Genomic DNA, 13,467 nt, shown 5'->3' with positions numbered 1-13,467 from the left:
CCTGCCCAGCCTCTAACGGAAGCCAGGATTTTTTTTTTTTTTTATTGAAGGATACTTGCTTTACAGAATATTGTTGGTTTCTGCCGAACATCAACATGAATCAGCCACAGGTATACATATGCAGGATTTTTTTTTTTTAACTTAAAAATATTTTTTAAATGTTTTTGGCCATGCCTCTCAATATATAGAATCTTAGTTCCCCGAACAGGGATCAAACCCGTGCCCCTTGCAGTGGAAGCGTTGGAGTCTTAACCACTGAACCCCAAGGGAGGTCCCTGGGAAGCTGGGATTTCTTAATTGCCCTCCTGCCACTCAGACCTTAGCTCTTCCCCTTGGCTTCTCCACTGCCTTTCCTCCCATCATTCTCGTCACATCGACCTTCTCAGTAAACTCTTTTCCAGAGGATTAATTGTGAGGGAATAACAGATGATAAAGAGAAGTTAAAACTACATGGTCCCAATCCCCACTTTTGCCCAAGTTTACTAAAAAAATCTGGCCTTTGCCAAAGTAATTTTTTTCTTATGATTCTTCTGGCTACTTGAAAACATAGCTTATTACTATTATCGATATTTTCTGGTTAGTATGAGACTTTGTCTGACCATGGGTTTTCTAGCCCTGTGGTCTGTCTTCGCATGTAGTGTGTTTTTTGGTCACAACAGTAACCCTGAAAGTGTGGTTTCCTCTTACACATTGTCGATCCTCTTACACAAAGGAGAGAACTGAGATGCCAAGAAGTTGAACACCTAAGCATGTTCCAAGGGGCTCCCCTGGTGACTCAGATGATAAAGAGTCTGCCTGCAGTGTGGGAGACTCGGGTTCAGTCCCTGGGTTGGGAAGATTCCCTGGAGAAGGGAATGGCTTCCCACTCCAGTATTCTTGCTTGGAGAATCCCATGGAGCCTGGAGGGTTACAGCCTATGGGGTTGCAAAGAGTCACACATGACTCACGAGTAACTCTTTCATGTTTCTGACAGGGAGGCGGAGCCTCTTTAAACTCAGTTGTCCTCAAGGCCTTGGGTTTCCTCTTTTCCTTCTCTCTTCCCACCTTCATTGTCACCAGGTCATAGGAGTGACACGGGGCTTCATCCTTCTCCCAAGGTTAGTGCAAATGTTAACGCACTGCAGCATTTAGGCTAGAGGTTGCATAGTCATTTTGTTAAGAAGAGGAAACTGGGGTGCCGTGATACTGTGATTTGCTTAAGGGTGTCCAGCTGTATTTCAGGACATTCTATGATGAGTGTGCCTCGGATCTTCTCCCTTCAATGTATTTGCACACACCTTCATTCTTCTTTGACTCTGGACTCAGCTATTTCAGGGAGAGGTTGTTGTGATTGTTTCTGTTTTTTTTGCCAGAGTCCAGAGTTTTACTGGGTCAAAGCAATCAATATCTTAAAGATATTGATATTGGGCTTAAAGCCCCGACTGTGTGTCCTAGTTGCTGGGAAGGGGGTGGTGAGTAAGACATCATGACTCTGGTTGCTTTGGAACTTGTTGGCAAGTTAGGGGAAGAAACAAATAGACAAATAGTTCTGTGAAACAGGGTGATATGACAGAGACCCAAGGCTTTCCAGGTGGCAGTAGCGGTAAAGAACTCACCTGAGTTCCATCCCTGGATCAGGGTCCGCTGGAGGATGGCATGGCAGCCCATTTCAGTATTATTGCCTGGAGCATCCCATGAACAAGGGAGCCTGGTGGGCTACAGTCCCTAGGGTTGGAAAGAGTCGGAGACTAATGCAACTTGGCACACACGCAATCCTGAGAGACGCAGAGAGGACCAGATGGTTGTTGCTCCGTTGCTCAGTTGTGTCTGACTCTTTTCGACTCCATGGACTGCAGCATCTCCCAGAGTTTGCTCAGACTCATGTCCATTGAGTCGGTGATGCCCTCCAACCATCTCATCCTCTGTTATCTCTTTCTCCTCCCACCTTCAATCTTTCCCAGCATCAGAGCCTTTTCCAGTGACTTGGCTCTTTGCATCAGTTGGCCAAAGTATTGGAGCTTCAGCTTCAACATCAGTCCTTCCAATGAACACCCAGGACTGATCTCCTTTAGGATGGACTGGTTTGATCTCCTTGCAGTCCAAGGCATTCTCAAGAGTCTTCTCCAGCACCACAGTTCGAAGGCCTCAATTCTTCGGCACTCAGCCTTCGTTATGGTCCAACTCTCACATCCATACAGGACTGCTGGAAAAACCATAGCTTTGACTAGATGGACCTTTGTAGGCATAGTAATGTCTCTGGTTTTTAATATGTTGTCTAGGTTGGTCATAGCTTTACTTCCAAGGGACAAGTGTCTTTTAATTTAATGGCTGCCGTCACCATCTGCAGTGATTTTGGAGCCCAAGAATATAAAGTCTGTCACTGTTTCCATTATTTCCCCATCTGTTTGCCATGAAGTGATGGGACCAAATGCCATGATCTTTGTTTTTTGAATGTTGAGCTTTAGGCCTGCTCTTTCTCTCTCCTCTTTTACCTTCATCAGAAGGCTCTTTAATTCCTCTTCACTTTCTGCCATAAGGGTGCCTATGACAGATCTACATCTGCATATCTGAGGTAATTGTTATTTCTCCTGAGACCAGGTGGTTAGAGAGAATTTACCCAGGCAATAACTTTTGAGCTGGCTTAGGTATGGGCGGACAGAACCCTCCCGGCAAAAACAACAGGTCCTAAGGAAAAGATTGGTGTGTCAGAGGAACAATAATGAGAGACTTGCACCTGATGTCCTCAGGGCTTCAGGTCTGGGAGGTAAGTAGGAGCCAGGTGGTTTGGGACCTAATAAAACCACTAAGTGAACTGAAAGTCGCTTAGTCATGTCCAGTTCTTTGTGGGCACATGGACTGCAGCCTGCCAGGCTTCTCTGTCCGTGGGGTTCTCCAGGGAAGAATACTGGAGTCGGTTGCCATTTCCTCCTCCAGGGGATCTTCCTGACACAGGGATGGAGCCCAGGGCTCCCACATTGCAGGCGGATTCTTTACCTCTGAATCCACTAAAGAGCTAGCATTTTTTTCTAAGTAAGTTCAGTTGAAAGCTTTTGAAAAGGGTGTAAATGGTGATAGACATTTAGAAAAATATAATCTATGTTATCTGAAGATGGTTTTGGTTTTTTTGTGTGGGTTTTTTTTTTGTTGTTGTTTGTTCATTTGTGTTATCTGAAGACTGGATTACAGGGGACAAGCGTAAAATCAGGGACATCAATAAGGAGGCTTTTTCCATAGGCACGAAATTATGGTAATTTAGATCTGGCCAGTGATAATCAATGTGGAAAATAGCTTAGAATTAGTTTCATCATATCCTATATTGTGGAGGAAAAGTAAATCAGATTTTGACCATATTAGGTTTGAAGGGCCTTGCTGATTTCGAAGTCGAGATATTAGGGAGGCAGATAAATCTGTTTGTCTGCAATGCAGGAGGGACTCTCAGCTCTGGTGAGTTTGAATACAGATGGCATTGAAAGCCCTGGGACTGGATACAGGATCTCAGAGAGAAAGTTGTGAGAGGATTTCAATCTTAAATGGAACCAGAGGATATATACAGTGGAGAATCTCATGCATGATTCCTCAGGAAAATGAAACTTAAGAACAGAGGTACTACTAATCAGGCATTTACAGAAAACTGAAACTGATCTGTTGACTGATGAACCTCCACCAAGAGTCTCTCCTCTTCCTCAAGATAGTGAACTTACTGCTTGAATTCTAACTGAATTCACCCATCTTTATGATCCTTACCCATAAATCCAGCCCACCCCAAACCCTCAAAGGACTCACTTGTAGCTTACTACAGTTGGTGTGTCTAGAATTGCAATTCTTGGGACTTCCCTCGTGGTCCAGTGGTTAAGACTCAGCACTTCCAATGCAGGGGGCACGGCTTCGATCTGTGGTTGGGGAACTAAGATTCCACATGCCTCACAACCAAGAGAGAGAAAGAAAAGAAAGACATCAGAATTGCAGTTCTTCTGCTATTCAAGCATAAGCTCAACTTCTGGTGATTCAGTGTCCCTCTCTATTTAGGTTGACAGAGTGTAGCTAGAGTAGGCAGAACACTTAAGATCACACCTTGTTTCAAGGTGGGGGCGGCGCTCCATGTTTGAGTTGCTTCTGTGCTGTGCTTAGTCTCTCAGTTGTGTCTGACTCTTTGCGACCCCATGGACTGTAGCCCGCCAGGCTCCTCTGTCCATGGGGGTTCTCCAGGCAAGAATACTAGAGTGGGTTGCCATGCCCTCCTCCAGGGGATCTTCCCTACCCAGGGATCGAACCTAGGTCTTTCGCATTGTATGCAGATTCTTTACCATCTGAACCACCAGGGAAGCCCAAGAATACTGGAGTGGGTAGCCTATCCCTTCTCCAGGGGATCTTCCTAACCCAGTAATCTAACTGGGGTCCCCTGAATTGCAGGTGGATTCTTTACCAGCTGAGCTAACAGGGGAGAGTTGCTTCTGAGGGACTGAGTAAGAATAGGACGCGAGAGTGATTGGATTTGACATTTGATAAGATGGGTTTGGGCCTGATCTTGGGCGTTCCTAGTAGCTCAGACAGTAAAGAATCTGCCTGCAATGAGGGAGACCTGGGTTCAATCCCTGGGTTAGGAAGATCCCCTGGAGAAAAGAATGGCAACCCACTCTGGTATTCTTGCCTGGGAAATCCCATGGACAGAGGAACCTGACCGGCTACAGTCCATGGGGTTGCAAGAATCGGGCACTGCTGAGCAACTTACACTTCCAGTTTCACTTTGATGAGCAGTTTCCTTGGAGTGGTAGGGACAGAAGCCTGCTGGAGGCCTGGGAGGGCGGAGAGTTTAACCGTGAGGTGGAGCCTGTCAGCTAAAGGGTAGCGTGTTGATGGTTGGAAAGGCTCCCGTGTTTTTAGAGTCAAGGGGAAAACTCAGTGGTTGAGGAGAGCGTGAAGAATTTCATGAATTGAGACTTAGCACCGTCAAGAGAGATGGCATCTAACATCTGGGGTATGTGTTTGTTTAGAGGTATCCAGAAAATGCCATTCATTCAGAAGAGGCAGTCACTTGGTAAGAGGGGCAGTTTAAAAGCTGAGTAGGTAACTGAAATGGACAAATCATGGTGTTAAGAGAATAATGATGAGGGTTGTCCCTGGATTAGAAGACTTGCAAGATCTGGTCCCTATGGACTCTTCAAACTGACCAACAAGGCTGCCTTTGATGACCGGATCCCACACCAAGGAGGAACAACTGGGAGTGGAATAAAGATTAAACAAGGCAGGGATGCAGAGACAGGAGGATGAGAAGGTCCAGACCTAAGTGGGAGAGGAGACCGAACCCGCCCAGGAAGCCAGGCTCACACATCAAAAGGAGCAGCAGGCAGTGTCAGGCAGGGTCAAATCCCTCCCACAGTTATCATTAGAAAAGAGAGGACGAAGAGGCGAGCAGCACCCCAGGGGACAGTGACCGCACACCAGTGACCTACTATTTCAAAACGAGCCGAGAGGCGCCAAGAAAACGATGCAAGTCATGAACGACCTGCATAGGTCAGAATTTTTTAAAACTCCAGAAATCCAGTGACTGCTCAGGAAAGAATGAGACAGAAAAGAAAAAGCTGCTTCAGAAATGAAGAGTGAGCCAGAGGCAGCACAAGAGACTGAAGAGAAACAGCAAAAACAAGAGGACAGTTTTGAGCATTGAAAGGAAATGACAGAAGAGACAAAAAGAATTTGAGAACAAGCGCCAAATGATGAAGGCGAAGAGAGCTGACTAGCTGGCTAGTTGGGGCCTCTGAAGAAGAAAACCAGAGCAAGGGAAGGGAAATGAGAAAAGCTAGTTCAAGACAGCTTTCCTGACACTGCAGGTTTGAAACTAAATTTGAACAAATACAGCACGTGCCTAAGAATATTGTCCTGCAGAGGATCAAGACTAAGATCCATTCTAGTAAAACAAAAAATCACTTGGGCACAAGCAAAAGGAAAGCACCCAGCTAACAAGAAAGAAAATTAGAGCATCTTCCGACTTTTCATCCTGCCAGAAGGAAATGGAGTGACGTATTTAAGATTCTCAAGGAAGGAATCGGCCAAGAATTTTGAATCCAGAAAAAACCACACCAACCAACTTTCTAACTCCACAGACATTGACTTTATGTCTTATAATTAAATTCAATTCTGACGCTTACTCTGGTCATTAGCGTCAGATTCCACAGGCTTAAGGGCTCAGTCTCACAAGACTGACCTCACTTTAGATTTGAGTCACAAATATTGGGCCCCAGTACTGTCTGACTTGGCTACAGAGTCAAGACTACAGAGTTGTTGTTTGGTTGCTAAGTCATGTCCAACTCTTTGCGACCCCTTGGACAGCGGCACACCAGGCTTCCCTGTCCTTCACCGTCTCCCGGAGTTTGCTCAAACTCATGTCCATTGAGTCGATGACGCCATCCAACCATCTCATCCTCTGTCACCCACTTCTCCTCCTGCCCTCAATCTTTCCCAGCATCAGGGTCTTTTCCAGTGAGTCAGCTCTTCACATCAGGTGGCCAAAGTATTGGAGCTCCAGCATCAGCATCAGTCCTTCCATTGAATATTCAGGACTGATTTCCTTTAAGATTGACTCGAGTCAGAGGCTCCCGCAAACCCTTCTCCCGCTTTTTAAATTTGCTAGAATAGCTCCCAAAACTTTGGGAAACTTGTATTTACATTTGTTGGTTTTCTGTAAAGGACATTATAAAGGGTACAGATGAACAGGAAGATGGAGAGGTGTGTAGGGCGAGTCCCAAAGGTGCTCCTGCAGGAGCTTCTGTCGTCCAGGACCTGGATGTGTCCACCAGCCTGGAAGTTCTCCAGACCTTGTTGTGTAGGAGTTGTGAGGCAAATGTGCTAACCACTACAGTACAGAAATGAGGTCCATCATGTAGGAGTTGTTACAGGAGTTTCATAACAGAGGCTTCACTGATGAAATCATCAGCCTTTGATTAGCTCACTTTCCCCCGTCTATTCTCCCCTGATGTCTCATCAAACACAAGATGACAGTCTTCCCACTCCAGAGATTCCAAGGATCTTAAAAGCTCCTGTGTCATGAACCAGGGACTAAGACCTAATATTGGCAGAAGATGTTCCTATCAGTCAGGAAATTAAAAGGATTTTAGGAGTTCTTCTGGCTTCCCCGATGGCTCAGTGGTAAAGAATTCACCTGCAATGTAGGAGATGCCATTTCGACTCCTGGGTCTGGAAGATCCCCTGGAGAAGAAAATGGCAACCCAGTCCAGTATTCTTTCCTGGAGAATCCCCTGGACTGAGGAGCCTGGTGGGCTATAGTCCGTGGGGTTGCAGAGAGTTGGACCCGACTGAGCAACTACGCATGCACGTCAGAGCTCTGTCAAGAATAAGGACCTGGGGCCAAAGATCAGATCTGTATTTCTTATAATGTCACAGTATCACTTGTTAGGATAGAAAAAAGAAAAAGAATAGACATTTAGTTTAGTTCTATCATTTCTTTTTTTTTTTTTTGTTAGAATACTTTTATAAGCAGAAACTTTCTCATCAAATGTTTGATTCCTCTGAGGTTCAGTATGTAAAGGGAATGACATACCTAGAATGCCCATCCTGGTATGTGACCTGCTAAAGCCACAGGCTGAAGTTCTGTATGTATTTTACTCCGTCATTCTTTCTGCCTTTATTTACTAGTTTTCAAAATAAATTGATTTCCTGTGGTGACCAATTAGGATTTTTTGCAAAAGGTACTTCATTGTGAATTTATGAATTGATTTCTCTTTGATGGCTTTCAGCTGACTGTGATTATTATTGGTGAACATTGGCCAGTAGATCCCTCTTTAAGCCGGGGTCTTTCCATCTGATCGTTGACAATGTTCAATACTTTTCAAAAGGATTAATCTGAATTCAGATTTTAAATGGGAGTATATTACGACTGGAAAAGGCTTTTCCTCTCCACGCATTCCTGAATTATTGTTGAATGCTGAAATGTGGTTCCATGTGAATTCTGTTGAGATTTTCCCTTCATAGGTATGGGAGGTATCGCCAGCATGCCGCCGCTGACCGCTGTTGCTCCTGTGCCAATGGGTTCCATTCCTGTTGTCGGGATGTCTCCCCCACTAGTATCATCTGTTCCTGCAGCAGGGGTGCCCCCCCTGGCTAACGGGGCGCCCCCAGTCATACAGCCTCTGCCTGCATTTGCTCATCCTGGTATGTGACCTGCTAAAGCCACAGGCTGAAGTTCTATATGTATTTTACTCGTCATTCTTATTAAGGCTTCTGCTTTCACACTCGGATTATATTTACATAGTATTTCATTCCAGAAGAAATCAACTTTGTTTCTTTTTCATTTACTGTCTCATTTTGGGGCAGAGCTTGTCGAGAGAAAGGGCATGAAATTACGTACCCTTGGCTGCCATTGTGCACAAAGGTGAAGTCAACAGCTGAAACCAAGAGCATGGTTTCCTTTCAAGGGCTTGATGAGAGCAGCTCAAGTTTGAATGGCATTTGAGCACTTTGTAGTTCCACGTATCACTTACTACTTTTCTTCAGCTGCCATGAACTGCTAATAAACAAGCCAATCCCTTAGGAGTAGAATTATGTGGGAGATAAAAAAGAACATTGGCTTTTTTTCTTTTGAAGAGGTGTAGTGAATCAGGCATAGAGGGGGAAGGAAATCTAATGAATGACTTTATTAAGGTTATAGTATTCCATGAACAAAGGATTACAAAGTGTCTGGCTTAGCTAATTTCATTTTGAGACTTCATCAAAGTCTTTCTTCCCTTTAAAGAAAAGGTGGCTTAGTGGTAAAGAGTCCACCTGCCTATAGGAGACTCAAGTTTGATCCCTGGTTCGGGAAGATTCCCTAGAGGAGGAAATGGCAACCCACCCCAGTTTTCTTGCCTGGAAAATCCCACAGACAAAGGAGCCTGGGGGTCTACACATCATGGACTTGCAAAAGAGTTGGACATGACTTAGCAACTAAACAGTGACAACAGAGAAAAGCATGAAGTGTAGATGTAGATAGCCTTAGTCTAACAAATCTGAGTGGGTTCATATCAATATGGAAATTTTTTTCTTGTTTTATCTTTTAAGAGTACATTCAGTCATGATTGACAGTGTGGGTTTGAGCCTAATATGTGAATCTGCCTACGCCCCTGGATTTCTTACATCTGTCAGGATGTGTCTCTATGGTATAGTCATAGAATCTAAATGGACCTTTTGTTTTTAAGATGTTCTTGTCACAGGTAGCTTGTTTTTCATAGGTGACCATGACTGTAGGCGAGATGGCAGCTGAAAAAGTGCTTGCGATTATTTTTCCAGTGGTAGCAGTGAATCCACGCCTGTGTTTTGTTTTCTTTTGTGTCAAATGGCGATTGTTGCAAGACTGTAGGCCAGGTTGGGGGAAATGTTGGTTAAGGCTCAGGGTTTTTCTCCTGACACATAGCCTGAATGAAACTCAGATGCAGAAGCTGGCCCTCCCTGGCATCACATGTCATCTGGCCGAGACAGGTCTGTGACTTCTGGGCTCTGACTCTGGAACTGAAACTTCAGCTGCTTCAGTGCAGTGAAGAATATGCCAGCTATCCATTTAAGTTATTGCTTCTTCAACTGTAGGAACAGATACTATAAAATGTGATAGTAAATGTTTAATGAACAGCCCAACTTTGTGGATGTAAACATTACTACCTAGTAAGGTGGTTTTATGAAGGAACAAGTAAAACATTTTTGGCTAGAGGGCAGGAAGCGAGGAGGGAATGACTGTTTTTGAGTCTAGAATGGTCAGAAGGGAGAAATAATTTCTGCCTTAGAAATTATTTGATGACTCAAAAAATTTTGATGACTATGCATTTTAATTTTTGTAAAAGGAAAACTTCTTATTTTTGTAGAATCAAAATTATTCAACATTTATTTATTTTTACAGCTGCCACATTGCCAAAGAGTTCTTCCTTTAGTAGATCTGGCCCAGGGTCGCAGTTAAACACAAAATTACAGAAGGCTCAATCATTTGACGTGGCCAGGTAAGTTTGCTTGTTTTCAAATGGGTGGTTTGGTCCAAACTGTTGTCTGATTGACTCATAAATTTGAAAATAAATTAGCTACATGTTCTTTACTTATCTTCTTTTATTTTGTAGCGTGCTAATATTTGTCTTAATTCTGGATAATGTTCAGTTCAGTTCAGTAGCTCAGTCATGTCCGACTCTCCGCGACCCCATGAATCACAGCACGCCAGGCTTCCCTGTCCATCACCAACTCCCGGAGTTCACTCAAACTCATGTCCACAGAGTTGGTGATGCCATCCAGCCATCTCATTCTTGGTCATCCCCTTCTCCTCCCGCCCCCAACCTTTCCTAGCATCAGAGTCTTTTCCAGTGAGTCAACTCGTCGCATGAGGTGGCCAAAGTATTGCAGTTTCAGCTTTAGCATCAGTCCTTCCAATGAACACCCAGGATTGATCTCCTTTAGAATGGACTGGTTGGATCTCCTTGCAGTCCAAGGGACTCTCAAGAGTCTTCTCCAACACCACAGTTCAAAAGCATCAATTCTTCGGCGATCAGCTTTCTTCACAGTCCAATTATTTGTCTGTTGTAGCAATGACAGAATCATAAACACTACTTTTCCTTAAAAAATTTAGCTTTTTTTTTTTTCATGAGGATGATAACTATGTGGTAGTCCATGGTTAGCTATTTTGTGTCAGTCATTTGAAGGTTTCTGTGTCGGGGCTCCCTTGGTGTCCAGTGGTCGAGAATCCCTGGCCAGTGACAGGGACAGCAGTTCAATCCCACAGGCCTCGGGTCAGCTAAGCCCGTGTGCCACAGCTACTGAAGCGCCTCACGCTGTAAAATAAAAAGTGTATGTATAAAATACTTTATACAAAACTTAGAGTCAAAACTGGCTCTAGTTTAATCTCAGACAGTCTTACGAAGCATGTGTGGATTGTTAGTAAACCTTCAGATCCTCTTTCATGAAATGTTAGTGATGAGCTCTTTATTAATTGGATCTGTGGCTCGATTTTGGTAAAGCTTATATGACCTGCTGCCTTGTATTTTGGCCAGTCTTGGTTCCCATTATCTTTTATATTTTTATTTTACCCATATTTTCCCCTTGCATAATGCTGCACTAAAATGAAAAATTAAGTCTCTTGATAAGCTGTCTCAAAACTTTTCAAATGAGAAGATGTAGATGAACATGATTGCATCTTTTCTTGTTTCAGTCCTCTTTATGAATCTTTCCTAAGTGAATCAAGTCATGTTTCCTCTTTAAAGAGAAGGGCATGTTGAATATAACTCAAAAATTCATTACCTTTTAAAAATTAATGTAAAGAAAATCCATAAGCTGCAAAGCACTGTGTCAAATGCTTTATGCACAGTAACCCTTTTCGGAGAAGGCAATGGCAAGCCACTCCAGTACTCTTGCCTAGAAAATCCCATGGACGAAGGAGCCTGGTAGGCTGCAGTCCATGGGGTCGCTACAAGTCAGACACGACTGAGCGACTTCACTTTCACTTTTCACTTTCACACATTGGAGAAGGAAATGGCAACGCACTCCAGTGTTCTTGCCTGGAGAATCCCAGGGACGGGGGAGCCTGGTGGACTGCCGTCTATGGGGTCACACAGAGTCGGACACGACTGAAGTGACTTAGCAGCAGCAGCAGCAGCAACCCTTTTAATGCTCACCGTCTTCTCCAGAAGATGACTATGATTTTGTCTGCGTTATATATGAGGAGGCTCAGAGAGTAAGTGACTTGCTTAAGGTAACTCATAAAGTGATAGGGCCAAGAGCTGAACTGAGGTCTTTCTGACTTTAAGGCAAATGTTCTTAAAATTTGGCTTAATAACTGGTTAATTGTCGAATATAGGTTGTAAGGCGTCAGATAAGGAGTCTGGGGAAGCTAACACTCAGAAACCCTGAACTCCCAACAAGGGAGCATTTTTAAAGACCAGGTGAAGGAAGGGAGTCAGAGTGTTTGATCAGTTCTGCACACCTCTCTAATTGGTGGTGAGGCACCAGGGCAGTGCCACAGGGGTTGATGCCAAAGCTGAAGCTCAGATATTTTGGCCGCCTGATGCGAAGAGCCACACGTTGGAAAAGACCCTGATGCTGGGAAAGGTTGAGGGCAAATGGAGAAGGGAGTGGCAGAGGATGAAGTTGTTGGATAGCATCACTGACTCAACAGACGTGCATCTGAGCAAACTCAGGGAGCTAGTGAAGGATGGGGAGCTTGATGTGCTGCAGTCCATGGGGTCGCAAAGAGTCAGACACCACTTACTGACTGCACAGCAACAACAGCAGCAGGGGTTGGTGTTATCAGTCCTTAGCTTCCAGCTTCCCTTTGGTGGAGTTTTGGCATCTGTAAAACAGGTCAGGGATGTGCCTCAGACCCTGTTATCTAGGTGCTTCAGGGAGGACCTAAGGACTCTATGACTACCATATGGCACATTTGCTGTTTGAATTGTTACCTGTTCTGGTCCAGCTGTGACTTTTGTCACTACATGTTCACATCCTTTCAATCTTAATTCTTCAGCCGGACTTTTGTGACTCAAGTGAGGCCTGGGAGACTACAGCTTTTCTACAAACAAGAGACAGGCAGAGAGAAAAAAGAGAGAGAGGCAGAGAATATGAGGGGCGAGTTCTGTGCTAGGAAGACCCTGCAGCGTTCTGCTTGATTATAAAACACTGTTTTGGTTTTTTTTTTTTAATAGTTGCCCTTCGGTATCTTGAGTTTCTAGAAAGTTTGTGTGGTATGGCATCTGACTTTTTGGATGATGCCTTTTTAGGCCTGTGTGCATTCTCAGGAATTCGGCAAGAAATGATGATTTGATGAGTGCAGTCTCGGGCACTGTGTGTTTTATATCCTACACTCCTGGGGTGGAGGGGAGAGATAATTGGCTTCTTAACAAATTGGGAAGAGTTGGGATCTGCAAAATATTAGTTTAAAATGAGAGATTTGTTGCAGAAATAGGCATAGCAGAATAGACCTCAGTAAATGATTTTACTGAGAAATACATGAAACAGTAAATTTTTATAAGTACTTTTCAAGTGTTTGGGAGCAGTTTCTGTGTGTTAAGCAATGTACATAGTAAGAATAAGGACACAGATAAAGTACATAAATGAGGATTAAAAGTTCACTTGAACGTGTGAGAAATAGATATTTTTGTTGAAATTAAAGGACATTGCACATGGGGCATTAGTTGCAATGGCAAGCCACTCCAGTACTCTTGCCTAGAAAATCCCATGGATGGAGCAGCCTGGTGGGCTGCAGTCTGTGGGGTCGCTAAGGGTCGGACACGACTGAGCGACTTCACTTTCACTTTTCACTTTCACACATTGGAGAAGGAAATGGCAACCAACTCCAGTGTTCTTGCCTGGAGAATCCCAGGGACGGGGGAGCCTGGTGGGCTTCCATCTATGGGGTCACACAGAGTTGGACACGACTGAAGTGTCTTAGCAGCAGCAGCAGCAGTCCTGGAAGTGGAATGCCATTTTTTTTTTTTACTGTCAGCTAAATCATCATGTTTAAATTGCCCGACA

The 13,467-nt window shown here is 44.2% G+C and overlaps 1 protein-coding gene across 6 annotated transcripts in view; it reads left to right on the top strand.

Annotated features, from left to right (window-relative positions):
* Positions 1-13,467, top strand: part of ITSN1 (intersectin 1) — a 256,074-nt gene that overhangs the window by 92,632 nt on the left and 149,975 nt on the right. For all 6 annotated transcript variants that reach the window (XM_088835638.1, XM_088835656.1, XM_088835648.1 and 3 more), the window contains 2 exons: positions 7,966-8,145; positions 9,860-9,956. In XM_088835638.1, coding sequence (XP_088691764.1) covers positions 7,966-8,145; positions 9,860-9,956 — 277 coding nt within the window. The remainder of the gene's footprint in view (positions 1-7,965; positions 8,146-9,859; positions 9,957-13,467) is intronic.

Source organism: Moschus berezovskii, chromosome 1, assembly GCF_049115385.1.
Source record: "Moschus berezovskii isolate FMDL1 chromosome 1, NW_MosBer_1.0, whole genome shotgun sequence".
Lineage (NCBI taxonomy): Eukaryota > Metazoa > Chordata > Mammalia > Artiodactyla > Moschidae > Moschus > Moschus berezovskii.
Note: the sequence above shows the minus strand (reverse complement) of the source record. Positions and strands in the feature narration are given on the sequence as shown.